We start from the raw sequence: 23957 nt of genomic DNA, 5'->3' as shown, positions 1-23957 counted from the left end.
ATCAGGAATTGAGTCTTAAGACACTTGAAATGTTACCGTCATTGGAAATACACCTGCCCTGATTCCTCTTTGTTCTACTCAGGTCACCTGCTTCAGCTCAGCAGCTCTCAAAATTTCCAATATATTCACCACCCACATGCTCAGATCTTGAGATGTCAAAGTCATGAGTATTTTTTTTTTCTTTTTGAATAAATCATAGCATCCCTGGCTCCAGAGACAGCCTGACAAAAATGTAGCTGTAACTGAAGTATTTGCTGTATCTGGAAAGTGTACAGAGATCAATTAAAACAGCCAGTTCTTGCTCACTGGGAAGTTTCTCAGATTTGGGAAATAAAACCTCCAGGGCTGTGCTCCACCCTAAAAGTAAATGGATTTCAAAAGCTTGAGCAAAACCACATTCAGGTATTTCTGGGATATATACAAAAAGAAGACATCAGTTTTGTTTTGAGGCCATGATAAAGGTTTCTTTTTAAGCCTTTACAACTTAAGAAGTAGTTTCTCCCCCGTGTAGGATTGTGATCCCTTGGTAGAGCTGTAGAACCACTTTACAGGAAGAGTGAACCAATACATAACACAAACTATTACAGCAGTCAGTGCTCCATAATTATCTGAGTCCTGTAATTCTATCTAAAGGGTAGAATTATACTTTATTTTCTGTGAGTAATCTGTAAGAGAGTAATGCAAGGGTTTGTTTAAACTTGCCTTGGATGCACTATCCCCACATCTCCACAGAGTTGGTGTTACTGTCTAGATAGGGCTGAGCTGGGGGACAGAGAAGCAGAGAAGGGGACAGACCATGCACCCCAGTGCAGTGGGCAGTGCTGAGTTGTCCTCTACTTTGCCAGGGCAAAGTCCCTGGCTGTTGTTTCCATTCTCTCAAGGAGCATATGGACCTTTTATATATATTCTTGGATAATTTATCTGTATTATAAACATCCTCCCCGGCATCATGGAGTGAAAAGGAAAAGGTGGCAGGGTGTATTTAATGATACCCACACACACGCTGAAGGCAGGGAACTGGTGGGACACAGTGGCAGTTTGACTCACGCTGTGTGGGCTCTCACTGTCAACACGGCGATGCTCTGAACCATTAATAATAATGTGACGTTTTAGCTGGGGGGAAATAAGAGTCTCTTGAAACCACATTTCTATCTTCCACTCACCCCACTCCAGCACTCATCTGGATTTATTGAATAAGGTTAATGGATTATTTAGCAGGTTTCTCCAGCCATTATCGGTGAGCACACTCTGTTTATGTGGCTGGCCTCTCCTGTTCTGTCAGCTGTCATAAGCTTCTCAATTAGAAAGAGGGAAAAAAAAATGAAATAGGTAACTATGGTTACCTGTGATGTGGGTTTTTAAGAAGTGCTCAGAAACATAGTGGCAACAGAGTTTGGAAGTTCAAACCTTTAATTTATTCAAGGAGTCTCTTGAATCAGAGTACCAAAAGCATTTGAAATAAATTCAGAACATTTTCTGTTGTGGAACAATATTGCAATTCAAAGCAGAAGCCATTGTAAAGACCAACTGCTTGTTCTGCTCACGTGAGAAAATAGTAGCAGGAGAGGGTAAATATGCCCTTGTTCCATTTTTTCCTTCAGAGCCCAGTGGCCCTCACTATGGAATAGCTTCTGAAGACAGTGGTTTCTAGGAGAAGTAGCACTTTCATTGTCCTGTCGTTTTCCTATTTACACTGAAATGGTGATTTTAAAAGTGGTCATACAGAGCCCTGGAGCTGTGTGTGCTTCAGAGGCATCTTTCAAATAAAGGTGCCTCCCTCCGAAATTCAGCACCAACCATGCTGTTTGCTGAGAAAAGAAAAATAAAATCCTCCACGCTTAATTATTGAGAACACAGGATAATGCTAACGGCTTTTAATTGGACAAAAAGTGCCCTTTTTTCCTGTGTCTTGAGGTCAAAAATTTCACCCTTTAAGTGTTTCAGGAAGATCAGTGGAATTATGTACATATTTGCCTTTTGCGAAGCAGGGAGCTGCTCTGGGCTTTTCCTGTGGGATTTTCATCTGAACACACAAGATAGTACCACCACAGTTCTTCCTGTCTGCTCTGTGGGCACTGCCCAAGAGAAGGGGAGATTAAGTTCAGCTGTCCAAACACATTGTCTCATCTGAACCAGGCAAGTACACAGAGTACAGGAAAGACCTGTTTTGTCACATATTATGTTATCATAACATGCAGCAATATAAAGTGAACACTGGAAAACCTTGCATCCAGCGCATGATATGTCAGTTCATCTGCACACTTCCAGTGGAAAATTATCTGCTACTGGGTCAGTACTCATTTCTAAAGAAAGCTGTCTGAAAAAAAAGGAGTTTGTAACTTGAGGGAAGATATTGGACTCATTCCTATGTTAGATGTTTGCTGCATCCCATCTTCACACAGGTGGTTTTGCTTTGCCATAAGACCATTTTCTAGAAGGCCAGCACAGTAACTCTGAAGCCTCTATATGTTTACCCAAATTCCTCCCGTTTAGCTGTCTTGAAACAAATAGCATGTAATTTGTTAAAGATGCATAAATTTGGGAATATTGTCGTTCAGTCAGATGAAGGGCATAGCCAAGCAAGGCCAGGGTGCTTTTGGAATGGTTTGGAGTACTGGAGAATTTCCAATGTGTTTGCACTGGGGCTGTGTTCATTCTGAACCTGAGGGAAGGCTGTGCTTGTATCTGTTAATCTGGAGGTTCCTTATTAATAGGCTGCACACTTCATTGATTTTTAATTAATTTCTGAAGAGACACAGAGGATAAGTGCTGCAGCCCACAGACATCTCTGTACTTATTGCAGTCCACATCTCTATTGATTGCCTGCCTAAGGAGCAGAAGTAATCCATTTTAAATACACTTTCTTGGAGAGAGTGAATGCACTGCACAATACACTCTCTGGGTTGTAATTGCATTGGCAAGAGGTCAGTGGCTGGGGTGAGGAAGAAGTAGTCCGTTGTTCAAATATGCTGCTGCCCTCTGAGCAGGAAAGCCAAGTGATCTCCCTGGTGGACAGTTTGGACCTACAGAGTTGCACTGGGAAGTCCTTTATAGGATGCATTTAACCTGCCTGCCTCTTCAGAGGAAGGACCTGGAGCAGGTCTAACTGCAGCAATTAATCTAAGGGAAAAGAATAGCGTTCAAAAAGCCTGTACAAATTGATACCTCTCTCTTTGGTTGCCACTTTGACAAGCATCAAACACTTTCTAGGGGGATGTGAGCCACTGGGAGCTGAAACCTGAAGTCTCTAAGCACTCCCCAAATCAGAGGACAGGTATGTTCCTCCTGCTGGCACGTGTAGCACAGATTACTATGATTTGCTTTTGAAACAGCAATTCACAGCCTTTGCCATAAGGACTGTGTTCCTGCCAGCCTCTTAACTGTAGTTACTTTGCAATGAGTGTTTATTGCCCAGCAAGGAGACTTTTACAGTAATAAATTTGTTATTTAGGCAGTTCTTATTTAAAGGCCTCTTTCACAGAAAAAAGCGTTAACAACAGGTTGCTGGGGTTGCAGCCAAAACTGCGCTAAGTGTTTCTGTGCTTTCTGGACAGAGGTGAGTTGTGACAGCGTTAGCGGGCACAGCAGGTGGGAAATCCTGGCTCGCAGAGCCCAGGCCCTGTGGTACATCTGGGGAAGGGCATCCCTGCAGTGGGAATGAACCTGAACAGTCAGGCTTTTCCTTAGACGGGGACCTCAGTAAATTTCTGCCATGTTTTTTTCTCCTCCCGTGTGGGGCGGTGCATCCAAAGGGCAGTCTCCTGAAAACACCTGACTGGTTTGTGTGCTCACCTTCAGCAGCCCTTGTGAGCAGCAGGTACTGCAGCGCTTGCGGGGAGGCATCGGATGTGAAGTATTTTATCAAAGTATTGGGGGTGACCCTTTACCCACGAGTCCCTGACTTTATTAAAGTTTTTCCTATTGCAGCTCTGGGTCCTGCTCAGTAACTGAAGAATCAGAAACTCTCTGGGTGTGTCTCTGGCTGCAGCATGTGTTTGTGCGTCGCATCTGTGTTGGCATAGTGAGGGTATGACAGACAAAGCTGTCTCCAGGTTACTGAGGCCTTACTGCTGATACACTTATTATAAGCACAGATAGAAGGTACAATTTCTCTCTCTTCTTTGGGCTGCAGCACCCTAAGCTGATCTGTGATTTCCTTCAGAGCTAATAGGACAACTTTCCTGTCCTTCTGAGCACTTTGGGAATAGGGACAGTAATGTAGCCTGTGTCCACACAGTCCAGAAGGCTGGAGCACCTGGCCCAGGTGAAGTGGTAACACAGTATGACCCAGTATGACCCAGTTTGCCCATTGAAGGCACTAAAGCTGGCATAGGAGAGCACCTTGCACCCAGCTGTCTTAAGAAAGCACTGTGGCAATAGTCTTGAGTTAATTGCAAAGTGGAGATTAGATACAACTCCACATCTCCCTCCCAAAGAAATGTCATGCTTAGGAATTAACTTTACAGCAGCTGCACAGATGTGGCTGTAGGCAGGACCAGAATGGGGAGCCACGTGCAGTATGGCCAACATTGAAATACCTGTTTTGCATCTCATTGCTTATGCTACTTTATGTAACAGCTTTCGTCAGAAGAACATGAAGTGCTTCACAGACTCTTTATGTTCAGCACCAGCTAATCTAGACAGCTGCATTATTTGAGGGAACCTGGGAGACAACTCGTATTTTCTGCAGAAGTTCAGACAGAGGACATGTTTGATGATGACAGTGGAGCACCTACTCAGGATAGATAGCTTCATTATAAGGACCCCACAAGCTCAAAATTGAGAACCAATCAGTTCAGCAGTGACCCACTTATCTGTGCTGTGAAGGGGTGAGATGACACCAGACCCATCAAAATGTTTGCTCAGTCCGGTCAATTAAGTATTGAAATGTCGTGAGCTTATGAAATTACTTCTCCTCTTATTTCTTTCTACTTTTTCTCCCTTTATGATTCACCTGTCATTTTTCCTGTAATTCTAATCTAATTTTGTCCCATGACCTCTTTCCCTTCATTTTTGCTTCCCAAGTTTTTGACCTGTTATGCTTCAGCATCTTTTTTATTTTGTGTCTTGATCCATAGCTTAACAGTGCAGTAAAGCAGGCCTTAGGACTCCTGTTTCTGGAGTCCTATTTCAAATATACGGCAGCAGCCACATGGTGCAGAGCAAAGATCTCACACTGACTTCTTTTTATCCAGACTCGCTCTTTTGATGGGTAGCTGGCATGTTTATATTGCCACAGCTAGTGTGTGTCCTCCTGTGGTTGGTACAAAGCCAGCTCATCCCTATTTTGTGCTTCAGCTGAGTCAGCCAATGTGCAATCACACTCCCACATGTGAGCAGACAGAATTTGTACTTCTGGGTGATCCACAAGTGGAGAGATGTAAGACCTACCCATGTGCAAAACGTCACCACTCTTTTCACAGCAGAACTAGCTTGAGTTACCCATGCGGGAGTTGCATTGCTGCTGGTTATCTTTCCATAGGGGTAGAAATCCAGCTGTACCGGGATCCTATCTCTTATGTCAGGTATAGATAGTCTTGGTCTTGCTTCTGTGTGCTCTGAGCTGTTTAGTCCGAAAACATATGGCAATGTCACAGAAGGACTGTGAGGAAAGGGATGTATCAGCAGGCATGAACACACAGCATCCACTCTGCTGCTGTCAAACACACATTGAATGCAGATCTAGCAACATTTCAGTCCTCTGGTCGTGCTTAGGTGGACATAACCTGTGAGCTGTAGGAAAATCCGGATACTTATATAAAATTTCTGTCCTAAGGCTGCATCTAAAGATGACCGTCTTGAGATAAAAGCACTTTTACCACAAGATGCAGCTTGTTACATATGAATAGCACATTGCTTCAAACTTAAACTGTAGACAAGTGAAACCTTGAGAGAGCTTATCAAGTGAGCAGGAGATGGGAAGAAATACGATACTATGACATAAGCTTTCTTTGTCTGCCCTTTACCAAAAAGAGAGAGATTAACTTACCCCTTATAAACGGGAGCTAATTGAACTCCTAAATACTGGGAATTACACCACAACCCTGGATGCAGGACTGGGTGTCCCTTGCCAGCTTTACTAGAGTTAGCAGAGACATTTTCAGAAACCCTTGGCAGCTCACCTGGTGGAGATGTGCATAGCACAAAGTGTGAGTCCCCAGCTCGGCCTGGTGGCAGCTCTGGACCAAAACAGAGAGCATCCTTCACTTTCCCTTGGCTGTGAGGGTGACCTCCAGTCCCAGCTCCCAAGCAGACCTACATGGCACATCACACCTCTGCAACTGAGTCAGTGTATTTCAGAGCAGTGTCAGTTTTTCCCTCCCACAGCCATCTCTGGAGTAACAGCTACCTGGATGAATCCGGTTGCTCCTGACAACAAAGGGCACCGTGTTTTCCTTGAAAGTCTATTTAGCCCCAGGTAAAATTACACTTTTTCCATGGAGTATGTGGGGGAAGAGATGATCATTTGAGGCTTTCTGCAGTGATTCACGTTATTAAGCTAGCCTCAAGTTATTAGGATGGTAAGAGAGCAGTCTCCAAGGCTGCAGATTAATGTCCATGAGATTTGAGTTGGACTTGAAATTTTCTTTCTTCCTGTACCTGTTTGATGAATCTGCCGTGTGTGCTGGCTTTGGTGGGTGGAAGTTATTATCAAAGAAAGACAGGCTGCTTTTAATTCCTGGGTGGAATAAGATCAACATGCCCTCAGTTTAGGGAAATACTTATATATATATTATAGAAAACAACAAAAGGTCTCACTGAGAAAAAAGCTTTTGTAGTGGTTTTGCTGTGCGCTGGTACTGCTAAAGTTCTTCAGGCAGGTGAAGGTTTTTATGGTTACTTTTTTAATTTGAATTGTCTTGCATCATGCAAGATCAAAGACATATGTTAAATTTTAGTTAGTGATTAAATACACTTCAGTTCATCTTTAGTAATTGTCCCAAAAGGACTTTGTATTTAATGACTTACATACCTGCTTGAATTCTGTCCTGAGCAGTGAATACCCTTTTTCTGGAAATGAAATACAGGCACCTGATGTAAAGAGCTTTCAGGCAAGACTCATGCAGTTCAAAGAGTTGGATGTTCCCTGAATGGCAGCTGCCACCTTTGAACTAATCCAGAAGCATCTTCAGCAGGGAGCTGGGACTCTGAAAAGTCCAAAAAAGTGATGGAAATCAAATTACAGCATCTGAAGTAGTCTGTGCTTGTAACTCTTACACTCTGAGCTGTACAAATGAAGGTTGTGCTCAAATGCTGCCCCCAGAAACTGGGAGACAAATTACAGCAGCAGAAAGTAACACTGGTAATAACAAAGTAAGAAAACAGGAAATTATGACCACAACTTAAAGGCGGGATATCTCAGAGGACAAACCTGTGACTTGCCAGAAAAGCTTCATTTTCCTTTTTAAAAAAATCCCTTTATTCTCCTATTTCCACCACCAGCCTGACTTTGGTGATACTCCTCTGCAGATATCTGCAGCACTGGAAGTCCTAATGGTTTATGAACCTAATGTTGTATTTTCTATTGCAGTTCAGAACTTGGAGCTATCAGAAAGTTGTCCCATTTGACACAAAGTCTTCCTTCCACTGTCCCACTTCAGTTTGTTGCCAGCATGTTATCTCATTTTCAGGTCTGACATTTTTCTTGTAAAAAGAGAATGAGCATACTTGACTGTAGCTGAAGTGACCATTCCAAATCTGTCTATGCACCATGCCAGAGACTTCATAAACACTCAGTAATAAAACTGGGAAAGACTTTCTTCTTTTATAGCTCTTAATTACTAAATTTTAATCTATTCAACAAGGTAGTTTTTGTTCTCTGTTACTCCTACCCAGCTCTGAAAGTAAACTGATGAGAGCAGGATTCACCTCAGCAAGTAAAACTGGTGATTCCCACTCCCACTCCCAGTTGTGAAAGGCAAAGGGCTATTCCTCACTCATCCTGAGGTTCCAAAGGGACTCGCTCAACTTATCTGTGTTATACCTGTTTGCAGGGGATGTTTGACTTTTTAATAGCGTTGGACTCTAATTCAGAGAGTGATTTTAGTGTTGAGGGATCCTAGCAGTAATTGCATTTCTAATGACATTCCCTGTGAGGAACCTCTGTCGTGACTGTGATGGGGAAGTATCAGTGATGGGTAGGTCATGGCTGATTCTTGTGTCCACGTGAGATGAGTCTGGGCTCAAGATAATGGGACAACTGACCATTAATGGCTTAATGTCAAACCTCCCTCTCAGTTATTTCAGCATGTAAGTCCCACCCATATTCTGGATATTCTAATGCGTGTACTAAAGTGTGGGGGTTCATATTATCATGACATTTTATACTTTGATAATTGTATGGGAACGGCATAGCTCTGATTTGGACAAGCCCTGAAGGGTGTTTCATTTCCCCAGCCTCACAGATCACACTGCAGATGACACACGTAGTGTCTGTTGGGTCAGACTTTAGAGCATCATTTTTACAAACAGATCTCTTTCCATTGTCATAGATGAGGGTCGCTTGTAGTTTTATCTTGTAACTCTCTTAAAATGTCCTCTTGGTGTTCTCTCATGGGCTTTTGGGTGGTGATGGCACCAACCGTGTCATACAGAGAGTATTTTTTATCATACTTCTGTGTCATATTAAAAGATTAGAGATGCATACAGAGCTTTTTTCCTGCCAGCTTTAAAACTGTCTTCAAGTGATGGTTTTTGGCATAGTGTATGTTTAGACAGTATGGCACAGTGAGTGCTGCAGGATTCCCATTTTTAGATCCTTTTTCTTCTGCTTGTATAGTCTCATTTTATTGAAAATATATACATATATTGAAAATATATGCATATCTACCTTTTCATTTATACTTCTGCCACCCACCTTTAAAACTTGTTGATAAGGTATCAGGAAAATCGAACATGTTTACACCGGGTATTCCTAGGAGGATTTACATTCCTGCAGGTCAGGGACTCTGCAGAGGATTTTGTAGCTGTCAACCCTACATCATCTGTTTTTAGCTTTGCAGATAGCACAGGTGGGAAAAAGCCCTGAGAAGCTTGTTTGGCAGAGATGAAGTAAACTGTAAGTACACTGATACACAGACTGCTATTTCTACCCTCTTTCTGGATATAAAAGAAAACCAGATGTGGTATTGGTGAGGAGCAATATTCAGGCTGGTGATTACACATCTTTATCATTCTTAAGAGAATGTGAGTTTAGGTTGAATGAAATAGAATCTTACTAAGATGATATTAAATAGTAGCACAAGATAGAAATAAATGAAAATGAATGAGTAGAATAAACAGTGTAACATCCTAAATTGTTAACTTATATGTTTAAAAAATAATTGGAAATTAGATATGTAAAGAAGGTAAGATAAGATCAAGGAGGCATGGTTAAGAATTTGCTTGTTTAACTCTTTCAATGAAGGATGTTTTTGGACACCTTAACATCTATTCCTGCCATCATTAGCTAAAGACAGGAGGCCAAAGCCTCAGTACAGGTCATCTGTTATGACCTTAACAAGAAAGAAATTCTATTTCTTCATTTCTGTTAAAAGAAATCTTCAATACCTTCATATCATTTCAGTGCTGAGAGATGCAAGTGAATCTGTTAAAAATTATAATTTTATTTGGGCCAGATGTATTCTGATGCCAGCAGAATTCTCTCATCAAATTCTCTGGCTTCTTGTGCCCTCATCAGATCCTGCCCACAAAGATCTATTTGCAGGTTTGGAGGTTTCTTTTCTCCCTCCCCCTACCCATTATTTTGAGGGATTGAGAATTTTGACCAAATAAGAATAGTGGAAGTTAACTCTGTGATGCTTTAGGAGGACTTCTGTTCATTCTGAAAATTTGAGATATTTCCTAAACTAAGTAGAAAAGAGATATCGGCAGCACCTTGAGAGTTTTTGTTCAGGGAGGAACTCTTCTGCAGTAAAAGATTCAAGACGGAAGAGAGATGCTTAATCCCATGAAAGGTGGAAGAAGAGATTGTGAGCTGCAGGAGACAGGTGTCTGGGAGAAGCACAAGGCTGCAATCCTGGCTTCAGGGGCAGAACTTTCAGGAACTGCAAAGAACCAGCATAATTTTAGGGAGGGACATGAGACTGGGAGTTTGCTGAAGTCCACCTAATTCCCAGAGTACTTGTTGTGAGTAGTATCGATGCTGCCTTGAAACCCTTTCTGTTTACTGTTCGGTGTTAGAGATGTGAAGCAGGACTTATATGATTTCCCAATCTGTCTGACTTTTATGGGACCATTTTTGGGGTGATTTTCCTCTATTACACAGTGCCATTGCTACTGCCTGTGTTGCCTTTTTCTGGTTCAGTTTCTTCAGATGGTGATTCTTGTGCTAAGTAATGGTGCCTCTGGTTTTGTTATGTGTTTGTTGTGTGACTCACAATTGTTTGATCCATGATATTTATTTGTCCTTTTTCTATGGGGTTTAATTTTATGTCAGAAAACGTTATGCCTTCAAAGACACAGTTCTGATAGTCAAAAGCCAAAAGTATTGATTTGCAATTGGCAGGAGGGTGTGTTTGCTCCAACTAGCAGTGCTTCTAAAGAATAATTCCATTTGCTTTATGCCAAAGAATTCCTGTGTCCACTTTCAAACCACCTTCATGTTGACTGCATGAGACAGTGTTTATGCCAAACAATCTCCCACATATTTTCAAAGCTTTTCGTTGTGTTTGCACTGAAATTTGTCTCCTAAATCCCACAGCAGTTTTAGGGCTCCATTTGATGCTTTTTGTAAAGACATCCACTTCGATCGAATCATAGAATTGGAAGGGACCTTTAAGACCATCTCATTCCAACCCCCTGCCAAGGGCAGGAACACCATCCACTAGTCCGGGTTGCTCAGAGCTCCATCCAACCTGGCCTTAAACACTTGCAGGGATAGGGCATCAACAGAGGCAACCTGTTTCAGTGCCTCACCACCTTCACAGGGAAGAATTTCTTCCTAATATCTAATCTAAACCTACCCTTTTCAGTTTAGAGTCATTATGCCTTGTCCTTGTAAAATGTCCTACATGTCTTTGTAAAAAGTTCCTCTCCAGCTCTCTTGTAGCCCCTTCAGAAGTTTCTATAAGGTCACCCCAGAGCCTTCTCTTCTCCAGGCTGAAAAATCCCAATTCTCTCAGCCTTCTGCTGTAGGAGAGATGCTCAATCCATTTAATCATCTTGGTGACCTCCTCTGGACTCGTTCCAACAGGTCGGTGTCATTCCTGTACTGGGGAACCCAGAGCTGGAGGCAGAACTGCAGGTGGGGTCTCACCAGAGTGGACTAGAGTGGCAGAATCACCTCCCTTGACCTGCTGCCCACTTTCTGTCACCAAAGGGCTGCGTTCTGGTCATGGGGGATAGTTTGCATGGGGATAGGTATGTGTGAACTTCTTAGCCTGTGAAGGGGAATAAAATCGGGACTGTGGCTCTGAGTAATCTGGTTGTTTTAATCACTGTGTGTGGGTCTCTGAATCATCTGTATTATAAGATAATATGATCTCTTTGGTATTCAGCAATGATTTTTTTAAAATTACCATATATATTATACAGAGCTAATATATTAAGCGATACCTTAAGGGTAATTATCAAGTGTGTAATTTCATCTGTAGGTTCTTATAATGATGGTTAATGTCATAAATGCCTTTTAATGAAATTATAGGCTTGTAACCCTGCCCAGCTATCCTTTGTGTGTCAAATAATTAATAAGACCAAGCTTTGGTGTTATCTCAGTGTCACAAAGCATCATGTAAACTTCCATACTGGTGGTAGATGGTTAGTCTCCCACCAGAATAAGAATAAGGTTAAGACTGGGAAGCTTGAGTATATGTTACCTTATCTGTAAAGGCAGCTGGATGAGCTTGTTAACAAAAGTACTTCTAACAGAATATATATGCTCATAAAAAAATGGCCATTGATCTAGTGTCTTATTATAGTACTATAGGCGGTATTGTAAGGAGTGAAGAGGCAAGGGCGTTTCAGCACTTGGAATAAAAAATTGTTTTTCATCTAATCCACTGAGGGCAGCGAAAATTTGCATCCAACTTAAAACCATTTGGAGATGGACAAGAACCTTCATCTTGAATTGAAGACACTTGCCTGGAATGTAACAGAGCTGAGATTGTTTCCCAGTCTGACCTAATTTCTGTGGGGCTTTGGCTTAATTGATAATTGATTATGGTCACCAGATTTCCTGTCTGAAAAATAAGGGCCACAATATTTCTTTTCTTTGTCTCACATTTCTAGATTTTAAACTTGCTGAAGCAAAGGAGTTATCTATGTGCTGTTTTGTTGGGTTTTTTTCCCTTTGGGAATTGAATCTTGTAGAATCATTCACATTGGAGTAACCGAAGGCCATCTAATCCTGCCTTCTGCTCAGAGTAAGGGCAGTGTTTAACTTCTGCCCTCTAGGCCATTTTCTCATTGTGAATACTTGTAAGTGAACCAGACATTTTACATGTCACCAGTGAAAGATATTTCTCAAAAATCATGTAAGATTCATTGAATTTTTTTACTGTTCTTATTTCTTCAGGGAATGATGTACCTGGAAGAGAGGAGACTTGTCCACCGGGACTTGGCAGCCCGTAATGTCTTGGTAAAATCGCCCAACCATGTGAAAATCACTGACTTCGGCTTGGCCAGGCTTTTGGAAGGGGATGAAAAGGAGTATAATGCTGATGGAGGGAAAGTGAGTACTGAACATATCTGGAAGTAAATTTATCATGCTGTGACAAACCTCCTGAAGTTACTCTTTAGGGCAGTGTATCCCTATGGGACTATTATCTGTGTAAGAAAGTCTGTCAGTGACTTAGCAAAACCCTCTGACAGCACACATAAAAGCTGCTTGTTCTTTGCTCATTGAGCTTCTCCAGGTGCTGAAATACAATTGCATGAACAGTTTTCACACTCAGATTTTGTTCATATGTTCCATTTTGCATCTTGTTCTGAAGACTTGGGTTCAATGAGTGATGGATGTTCTAGGGCATTCCTGCTGAGCCCGTTTCTCTGGTCAGTGTGCACCTCAATAACTTGCAGTCCCATTTTCCCAGACAAGTAATTTTCCAGGAAGCAAAAGGGAAGGCCACAGAACATATTTCTATTTGTATCATAAGAGAGTTTACCTCTTCTATCACACTGAAAGAGCCTGTGTGTATGATGTCTGGCATCCATGTCTCCAATACCATGCTGAATGCCAGGCCACTAAAAGCCAGCTTGAGGATCATTTTGAAAACAGACATTTACCCCTATTACTTTCCAGCATACCACACCACATCCATATAGTGCCTCACCTCATTTCTACTGCCTTCAGATTAATGCATTATAAAATTCAGAGGGCTGTAAGTACATACTGCTGCTGGCTGCTCCCTAAACATCTTGAAATTTCATATTTCAATGTCACAGAATCCCAAGGGATTCTGCCTCTCCTGTCACTCCTTTTCCTGGATGTTCAGTTTCCTTTCTGTCTACTTGCTGTATTTTTCTGTGCTCACTTATGCCCTTGTCTGGGACAAACAGCTGTTGCCAGTGTGTGCTGTTCTCTGAGATGGGCTGCTGCCTTGTTTGTGTGGTTGCTGCCCTTGGCATGTGCTGCATGGATCACATCAGCAGTTCAGTCACTGAGGTGAAGAGCTTGAGAGGAGTCACTGGTGCCTTCCCATTTCCCCATGGAAAGAGACCTCCTGGCAGGGAAGGTGGAATTTTCCCTGATTCCTTCAGTTCTCTAATCCTGTTTTCAGAAACCCCTATGCTTCTTCCCTCCATCAGCCAGTGAATGACAGAAAATGAGTTGGTCTTTGCAAACCAGCTGTTCCCTGGCAACTGTGTCTTGGACTTGTGAGGCCAGTTATACTGCCGAAAGCTCTGGAGCAGCATTTACATGTCAGATGTATCACTTCATTCCAGAGAAGTATTCTGTGAAATCCAGAAGACTTAGGCAGCTTCAAGTTGTATTGAGAGCATGCTAAGGGACGTTCAGACTGAGCAATTAAGCAGTTGATCAGGTTGCCCACAGAGGTCATGCTGTTTCCATCCTTGAAGGTTTTCAAGTCCAGAGTGGATAAAACCCTGAGTAACTTGGCCTGATCTCATAGTTGAACCTGCTGTGAGCCTGAAGTGGGACTAGAGGTGTCCTGAGATTGCTTCCAACCTGAGTTGCCTCATGATGAACAAGGCAGCCTTTGCTCCTTCGACAATTGTTCATATTTGGAACAACCCAGCCATATTTAATGGGAATGAAAGCGATGCACTTCTGCAGTGTTTAGTGGAGGAGGATGAACTGTCTTTGCAAGAGCTAAGCCAACCTTATTACAGGGTGCTATTTTTGCCATAACTCTATGGGTTATGCTCATTAGTCAACTCCATGGAAGGTATTTTCGTAAGGGTTTGAATGAAGACACATCCTCTGCTTTTACACCCACTATCTGTTCATATTCTCTCTGCAGTTAAATATCTCTTTAGTTTATTCCAGTACCTCATCCATAGTTCCCAATTAGAGGTGACCCATACCAGTCTCTGCCAGGTAAAAATCTGCTAAGTGTGTGTCCATTAGATATTCATGGACTGAGCTGGGCCCATCAGGCCAGCTCAGGAATAGAAAACACCATGAATCCAAATGTAACACAAACTCAGGAGGGTGGACCTTTATACCAAACTGAGGTTTGGTTTGCCTGCACACCCTTCTCTGTCAAAAGAGATGAGCTCCCCTGAGGGTGATTCACAGCCAGAGGTAACTTTTGACTTAGTTTTGGGAGCAACTTTTCTCCCTGCAGTACTGATAAGAGAACTGGGACAGCTAAATTCCTAACAAATATTAGGAGTTAGAAATTAAGCACTGTAAATTCTCCCCATTGCCTGTTTACCCTGATGGTGGGGACTATGAAGTATTATGGATGCTGTATTATTAACTTGCCTCATTAGGGAACAGTTGAAATAGCAGCGTCTGGTGTTGCAAACTGCTGAGGCAGAAGAGCTTTTGCATTCCACCTTCTCTGCTGCACTTCTCATTTAGGGGAATTGGATGCAGTGGTTTGTCCCATCTTTACACAGGTTTGATGAAAACATGAGTTGTTCCACTATGTCTGAATCAATAAAATTGAGAAGTTCTGTGGGTAATCAGTTCATGTTTCTCACCTCCACATGTTTTATGAGGCAAAGCCCCATTCCAGAAGGCAGGAACAGCCATTTCCTCTGCTGGGTAGTGCTGCTTTTTTTCAAGCTTGCAGTTGAAAAAGGAAACAGGAAGGAAGCTGATGTCTTAAAACAGGATCTTTCTGTATTGTTTTAATAATGTATTTCTAAGGGTACATTTCTCTTGTCTTTCCCTAGATGCCGATCAAGTGGATGGCTCTGGAGTGCATACACTACAGGAAATTTACCCATCAGAGTGACGTTTGGAGCTATGGTAAATCTTCATGTGATTTATTTAAAAATTTGTGTCTTTTAAAGCATTAAACCAAGTTGTGTTACTATGTTAAAGATATCCTCTTTTCCTAAAGGAGTTAAAATCCAGTGGGGTGTTTCTTGTTTTCTTTGTTTCTTTTTTTTTTTAAGTGTGTAACTAGGCAGCAGTTGTTACAGCCTCCTGTGTTACTTCCCTGCTAACTAAAATATATTATCATGGTGTTTCCTGCTGGGATGAGTGCTGTAGGGTCTGGTCTGGTAGCCGTTTGCCTGATGGTTATGACAGAAGAAGGCCTCTTTCAGCTTAGGCACATTTTCATAAAAATATGGCTGCAGGTCACAATTTTCAGCAGTCTTTGAAAATCTCAACTCTAAAAACCATGAATGTCAAAAGGCATTTCCAGACTTATGGGACTTTCTGTATCTACAGTCAGATAAAAGAGAATTTGTCACAATACAGAGCAAATATGGCAAGAGAAAGAAAAAGAAGAGACAAGCTCTCCAAACTAAATAGAAAAAGCATCCATTTAATTTCAGAGATAACTTGGGAATTGGTGAGCTACCCACACAAAAAAAATAAATTGTATTTGAGAAATTAGATGTTTGTTTAGTGTCGTTAATTGTTATCCAGATGAGCTGTTGTGCTACATCTGCTGAGATGTCTGCCTGTTTATCTAGTATAGCTATTACTAATAAGATCATGTATACCTTTATAAATGGCAATTTTCAGCAGTATCTAGGGCTATGGTGTCCTATTTGCATTTCCTGTTGCCATATCATTTTGAACAAAAGGGTGTACAATTCTAGTCATTACTCACTTTTACCTGTGGGTAGCAGCAAAAGACACTGTTTGCTGTGACTGGTTAGCTGCCCTCTTCTAGTCAGCTGAGAAAAACCTGTGAGAGTTAAACTGATCTTATAAAGCTGCTCTTTCTCTTCAAACTCTGTATCCCCTGTATCACTTAGGAAAAAATATACCTTCATTTATGAAATTCATTTTAAATGCAGGAAGCCCAGAACATCTATAATCAGAAAGGACAAGACCATAAACAGTTGACAAGTAATAGTTATTGAATATCAACAAGGAGGTGAATGAGTGTGAAATAAATATGGGTTTTATTCATATGGTAATTTTGCCCATCACCTTTCACATTAGCTTGACAGCTGGCAAAATATGGTAATAACCTAGAGATGTGTTTAAAATGACCAAATAAAAATTTTAAAAAATTGGTGTGAGAGCAGGATTTTCAATATTTAAGATTTTGTTTGGGGACAAATTCTGTTACTTATGATATATGATCTTTATTTCCAGCTCCAAAGCCAAAACAAATCCTATGGCTTTTTAAAAAGAGAATCTTGGGTTTGTAGCATAGCAATGTCATAAACTCAAATCCATAAGGTGATTTAAGGAAAAAAATAATAGAAGTGCCTGTGAATGACTTACAAGGCAAAAACAATGGCCTAACATTACTCAGTGCTGTACTTTTGTGGGAAATTGATGCTCTAAGTTAGGGAACATCTGCACTTTTTCCCCTTAAAATAATAGAGTACATCAGCCATTCATTTCCCTTTTCGATGTGATAAAAGAGTGTGATGTATTCTTTTGTTATTGCATCCATTTACTGTACCACTGTTCATCCCAGGCCTTTCTCTTGTGCCTCACAACTATCATGCTGCTTTTTACATCAGTAAAAATGAAGGAAGTTGCTTTTGAAGATTAACACGAAGTGCTGTTTTACCATTTTCCAGAGTTTTCTAAGTGGCAGATTGTCGTGGTTTAAGCCCAGATGGCAACTAAGCACCACGTAGTTGCTCGCTCGACACCCCATTTCCCCACCAGACCAAACTTCAGTGCTTTTACAGGCACTGGTAAAGCAGAAGGGATTGCAGTCCAGAACTGGGCCTGAACACTGCCCTGTAAGGGAAACTGAGTAGCATGACCTCAAATATTGACACTCTTTTTTTTCTGTCTAGGAGTCACTATCTGGGAGCTTATGACCTTTGGTGGGAAGCCATATGATGGAATCCCAACTCGAGAGATCCCCGATCTCTTGGAGAAGGGAGAGCGATTGCCTCAGCCTCCAATCTGCACTATTGATGTTTATATGGTGATGGTGAAGTGTGAGTAATTGTCACATTTAATATCCCTGTGCTCACTGCTAAAGGGACACTGGTTTAGACCGTTTGTATCTTCAGCGTCTGACAGTGTTGGGGAATAGGACAGGTTGCTTCAAAACAAAAGCTTCCCAAGGTACTGTAAATTCCATTTAAATACTATATGCTCATCTTTTGCAATTGCAAATGATACAAATTTAGCTATGAAGGGCCGAGTTAGCTCGGCTTCTTATTACTGTCAGATGGTATCTCATATTCTTGCTGTGAAGTCAAAATTGTATGATTGTTATTGTATACCCTTGTCATTTGCATGACAATTAATTTTGATGTTAAAAAAGATAGTATTATACGTCATTATGGTACATGGATACCCAGCCAGTGAAGGTTGTGAGAAGGAGTGCTGGTTCCAAATATTGAGGAAAGAAATCACAAAGGTTTTATTGTTAGTAACAAGAATTATGATTGCAATAGTAATAATAAAAAGTAAAATTAATAGAAGAAATACTACAGAGAGGATTACTTTTTTATCATTCTTAGTCCAGTACAAAAATTTATGAATATTTTTACTTTAACAAAAAAGAAAAACCATCTGCACATGATTTCTTCCTACTCTTTTATCTCCAAGATACCTCCACCAGTGACAGTATCCTCCAAGGTTATGCTTCTAATTTAAAAAGAATTAGAAATACCTCTCTGATGTTTCTGGCTTACTTTAAGTAAGATTAACATACAGACATCTCATCCATCTTATATACTCCTTTCCCTTTTGCATTGTACACAAAAGCAGTGGAAAAAAAAAAAAGAAAAGAAAACTACCAGAGGTAAATAAAGTATTTTCTGAAAACAGTTGTACTGTGCATGCAGGTGTGGAAGTTGTCTGAACAGTGCAAGGGGTCCATGTTGATGGAGTGCAAAAATGTCCCATCTGGCAAGATTTCTAATAAGCATGAGGCAAATCTCAAAAGGAAGCCCTAGAAGAGGTGGTAAACTGGGAGATGAAAGGTTACAGCTTAATGCACAGGCTGTAATGTGTGTGTGAAATTCTTTATAAGTTTAGTAGCTTTCTTTTTCCTGTGTTGGTCACTTCTTTGGCTAAATCACACTTAGGAGATAAAGCCTGCTTCCATTAGCATGCCTGGAAAGAGAGAACATGCTCTTGGGAAGCTGCTGATAGGATCTTCCATTAGAAAAAGCTGACAGAGAGAAACTACTGGCTGGTGGTGACTACCTATATTACCTGCTTGTTTTGCAAAAGTTATTAGCAGAGATTGAGAATTGTTGTTCCTAATGAATGTTTCTTGGAGAGTGAGGACAAAAGAATCACCCTTTATTCATTTTTTTTTCATTATTCATTATTAGAATAATATCTAGTGCTTCGTGTGAGGGCTGTGCTTATGATGCAGACAGGTGAAAGGCAGATGCCAGGTCAGTCATCCTGTAGATCTGCTGAACAACTCTTTAATCCAAGTCACTGTGGGACAGTACGTCAGTTAAGGTAAAACTGTATTTAGTAGTAATTTTGTAGTAAATCCACTAGACTCTGATGAGATCAGATTCATTGTATTAGAGGTTGGATACATCCTTAATAAAAGATAGTCAGTACTGACATCTAAATGGGCAAGACAGAGAAAATTGCAAGGAGTTGTTGCTGTCTCTGAGACAGAGAGTAGCTCAGCAAAGTAAAAAAAAAATCCATGCAGTAAGGAACAATCTAGTCTTGCCAAACATAGGTCTTTTCCATTTTATGCATCATAGAATTCTAGCTTTTCATTCTTCTGGGCTCTTTATTGCAACTTTTCTTTAGGCCAGAGCTATCAAGGACTTCAAACTTGTGCATTTTTAAAAACTGAATGATTTCTTCCCTTGACGGTTAACTCTTTCCTTTGTCATCTATCATCTATCTCCAGGCTGGATGATTGATGCTGACAGTCGGCCAAAATTCAAGGAGCTGGCTGCTGAATTCTCTAGAATGGCTCGAGACCCTCAGAGATACCTAGTAATTCAGGTAAGCAAGTCTACAGCATCACAGGGGGTCAAACAAAATATTCTGTTTGTAAAACCTGACTGTAAGGGGGGATGCCTTTGAATCTCTTGAAGTTCAAGGTGCTCTTGAACTTTAGGCAAGCAGCAATCACAGTATTATACAAGCATGAAGTAGAATAGCCAGTGTCAGTATCTCTAAAACTATAATATACAGGAATAATACAGGAATCTGAAATTCACTTCCTAAGCTTGTATTTATTAGCACAAATACAAGATGTGGCTTTGCAGGCTGCCCAGTGCTTTGCATTTTCTCATGAAACTGGGGACAAGTTTTGTCCACTGATGGGACAGTGGGTCTGCTTTTAGACCAAGGACTTGCTTGGCTCTACAATTGATCAGGCTGCATCTTGGAGGATTATCCTGACAAGACTTTTCCCTGCACTGCTGAGATCACAAGAAAGTTTCTTTTCATAGCCTAAACATAAAGGTTTCTCAGAAGACAGGGAGTTCTGTCACTCTGGTACCTCTCTGATTGGTAAGGTCCTTAGGTGGTCCCAGTGTATGAACAGTTCAAATGAAAATGAAAACTTAAGAGAAGTAAGGTGATGGTGAAACACCAGAGACCAGAGCATGGGAATGGTTTGATCCAAGTAATGATACCCTGGTGCTATATCTTATGCCATATCTGCTCCACACCATGGAGTACAGGGCAGAGGTACATCCAGCTGGTCCTCAGTTTCACACTGATGTAAGATTTCCAAGTGGAAGAGCCTCCAGAAGCACAGTCACTGCCACTTCACGTCCCCTGATTGCCTCTGAGTGCAGTGCCAGTCTCACCGCATGGTGTTTCCTTTCACTGTGCAGATGCGCCAGACAACTCATGGTGTGTTCCTGCACGTGGGAACGCACACTGCTGTCCCATCTTAAGCAGAAGTAAAATGCAGTTGGAAAGTAAAATACTAGTTAAGAGGATTTGTGGTGCTGAGTGTGGAATTTCCTTAGCAGTACTCCGCACTGTGATAACTTGTAAGTTCAGCAGATACAAGTGATTCTGGAAAAATCAATCTGATTAAATGACTTCATTAGATAGGACATGTTTCTGTATTCCACATACCTCTTCCTCCCTTTCTACCCCTGCTCTTCCCTCCCCCACTGCATTGTCTGATGGGTGTTTTATCCTGTGAGGCTCCTCTCCAGTGCTCCTTTCACGCAATATAGGCTCTGAGCTTCTGGAGGAGAAACCAGGGTAACTCCATTGTATTGGTATCTCTGCCACCATGACTCCCCATTCCTCCCAGATCCAATCAAGAATGACAAGCTTCCTATTGAGCTTTTAAAATTTCTCTGGATGTACCCTACAGCACACCCATCATTCCCTGCTTTATTCCACATGTAGCATAATAGTTCTTGAGGAGTGGGAGATAATTCTTTAACCATGCAGTGAAGTTTAGCATTGTTTCTATGGTTTCTTACATGTTTGGCCATGGGCTGCCTTCGTGATGTTTTGTGGCACCAAGCAAAGTGCAGCCCAGATTTACCTCTCCAGCTTGTAGGTGGTGTTTCAATACAAACACATATTGCTGTTGTTGTCTAGTTTGATGTTTATTGGTTTTAGCTCCGTTATATTTTGCAGAACTTTCCATATGGATGGAGCAAAATTTATCCTCCAAGTCTGTAAAATACAAATTAAAATAAGCACCCAGATGCAACAGTTCCCATGTTTTCCACACTTGTCCCTATTGCAGCCTAAATAGCTGAGATATTTCATAGAATCACAGAATATGCTGAGTTGGAAGGGACCTACAAGGATCACAGAGTCCAACTCCTGGCCCTGCACAGGACCATCCCCAAGAGTCACACCATGTGCCTGAGAGTGTCATCCAAATGCTTCTTGAACTCAGACAGGCTTGGTGCTGTGACCACTGCCCTGGGGAGCCTGTTCAGTGCCCAACCACCCTCTGGGGGAAGAACCTCTTTCCAATATCCAACCTAGACCTCCCCTGACACAACTTCAGGCCATTTCCTCGGGTTCTGTCACTGGTCACCAGAGAGCTGAGATCAGTGCCTGCCCCTCCTCTTCCCCTCACGAGGAAGTTGTAACTGCAGTGAGGTCTCCCCTCAGTCTCCTCTTCTCCAGCTGAACAGACCAAGTGCCCTCAGCCGCTCCTCATACAGCTTCCCCTCAAGACTCTTCACCATCTTTGTTGCCCTCCTTTGGACACTCTCTAATAGCTTGTACCATATCTTATCTGTACTTACTTCACAAATATGTCAGAACTTGGGTCAGAAACTGAGCTTATATGGGAAAAAGAGAGAAGAAAGAATAAAAGCTCAATCACAAGAATGCCAAAATAGCTTTGCTTGATTTATGCAGTTATTCCCTTTCTGTCATCATATTTCAGTAAAAAAAAAAAATCAACAAATGATGTGGATATGGTGCTTTAGAACAAATAAAACAGCATTTGTGGTCCCTGCAACCTAGCTGCCAGGGCATGAAAGAGGCTGAAGGAAAGGCTGTTTGGGAAATTAATCCATCTGTTGACATTTTTCCTCTCTCAATACAATCTATTTAGGGAGATGATCGTATGAAGCTCCCAAGTCCTAATGATAGCAAGTTCTTCCAAAACCTTCTTGATGAGGAAGACCTGGAAGACATGATGGATGCTGAAGAGTATCTTGTTCCTCAAGCCTTCAACATCCCTCCTCCCATCTACACCTCCAGGACAAGAATTGATTCCAACAGGGTAAGAGCGAGCTCTGACATAAAATATTTGTTAGTATAAAAGCACAAGTAAAGATTTGAGTTACACCAATCAAACACAGGCCAGCGCTGCTTGGGAATTACAAGCTCCCACTGTAAGGAGAGTGGCTATAAAAATGTTGTCATTGGGTTCCCTGTTCATTGTGCCTCAGTGAATTCTAAATTAATAGCTCAGCCTTGAGTGAACAAAGGCTTGACTTGAGCTGCCTCTCCTGAAAGCGCAGCTGAGGCTCATGAAGTCAAGCAGTGTTGTTTCTCCACTACAACTGGCCAGGAAGTGCACAGCCCTCATGCTCCCATCCCTGCAATCCTGTTGTCTTCACAGGGTTGGCACTGATGTAACTGAGGGCAGCTGGAATATATAGATAATGCTGCTTTTGTGTCTGGAGCCAGATTTCAGACCCAGCCCCTTTTCCCATTTGTATGTGATGCTTTCATGGCCCTCCTTCACCAGTGTGTGTTTCTGCTGAGCATGTCACAGATATCAGCATGCTGGTCTTCATAACATCCCTCTCAGGAGAGGAAATGCTGTTCATTTTGCAGAGGGAGCTGAGGCACAGAGAGTGTTCAGGTGGAATTCAGCTCAAATAACTAACCATCTAAGGGATGTAATCTAAGCTCTTCATCTAGCCTTCATTTTGTGTCATTGGAGTAGCATGGGTACATCCAGTGGGTGATTATTGCTGCCTGCCTTGAACATTTACAGTGGGAAAGTAACTTATTAGGGGTGTCTTTCTCTATCCACTAACTACTGACAGCTGCAGAGCAGTCTCAGACCTGGTGTGTGATCTCTGGTGAGTTGGATCCTGTCCTACGTGCCTCTGGGCCTCAGTGCCACAGGAGCCCTGCTCCAGGTGGGGAGCCGAGGTCACGTCTCTGGAATTCATTTTCACTCCTCAACAGCCTGCCCACAGCTCTGTCCTCTACCTGTTCCTGTGCTTGGCTCCATCCTTTTAACAGTTTAGGTGCCACCCCTCCTCTCAAAAACTAAGAGATGGTGAAATGCATTACTAATGTGAGGGCATTCACATGGGCATCAGGTGTATTTAGTAATTAGGGACTTGTTTTCTCTCCAGGCTCCTTTCAGTGGAAAAATCACAGTTTAAATACTAAATGTAGTATCTTTGAAATGTTGGTGTTTATTCCTCATGGTTTAGAAACCCTTTGGACCTCCTTACATAGTTCCAAATTCATACCCTGGTGTGAACTGATTACACCATGTGAGACAGGGAAGAGGTGAGTGAAAGAGCCAATAGTGTATAAGCTGAGTCAGTATTGAAGGTCCTTACCCTCTCCTGGGGAAATCAGTGGTTTTCTGGAATAAGGAAGACAAAATCTGGTCTTAAATAATAGTCATTTCTTAAAAAAATTGCTACTGTTTTAAAGGCAAGGACACTAGAGAGGTCTGGATTTATGTAGCATTTCTCCTGTATCACTGGAAGGCAGTGAAGGGGGGATGATGCAGGTTTTGGCAATAAGCAGGAAACTTCCTCTTTATGGTATCAAGAGTTAATTTTTAGTGTTGATGTCGATCTGATATAAATCAGGTTTACTCCTAGCTGTCTCTGGAGAGGTTCTGTTTCCTTTGCTGCCAGCTTGTGAGAAAAAAAGGAAACTACAGCAGTTACCTTTGAAAGGTACTCACTGTCACACTGGTGCAAAACACTGTGGCTTAGTCTGCCATGGTGGAGTACTGCCATTTGCACCAATATAGTGT

General features: G+C 41.7%; 1 protein-coding gene across 5 annotated transcripts in view; it reads left to right on the top strand.

The window, feature by feature from the left end:
• ERBB4 (erb-b2 receptor tyrosine kinase 4) overlaps positions 1-23957 on the top strand; it is a 608029-nt gene that overhangs the window by 559556 nt on the left and 24516 nt on the right. For all 5 annotated transcript variants that reach the window (XM_027678007.1, XM_027678006.1, XM_027678008.1 and 2 more), the window contains 5 exons: positions 12515-12670; positions 15307-15382; positions 17356-17502; positions 19404-19501; positions 22053-22223. In XM_027678007.1, coding sequence (XP_027533808.1) covers positions 12515-12670; positions 15307-15382; positions 17356-17502; positions 19404-19501; positions 22053-22223 — 648 coding nt within the window. The remainder of the gene's footprint in view (positions 1-12514; positions 12671-15306; positions 15383-17355; positions 17503-19403; positions 19502-22052; positions 22224-23957) is intronic.

This window comes from Neopelma chrysocephalum, unplaced genomic scaffold (genome assembly GCF_003984885.1).
Source record: "Neopelma chrysocephalum unplaced genomic scaffold, ASM398488v2 Primary Assembly neopelma1_44, whole genome shotgun sequence".
Lineage (NCBI taxonomy): Eukaryota > Metazoa > Chordata > Aves > Passeriformes > Pipridae > Neopelma > Neopelma chrysocephalum.
This window is presented reverse-complemented; position numbering and strand designations above follow the sequence as displayed.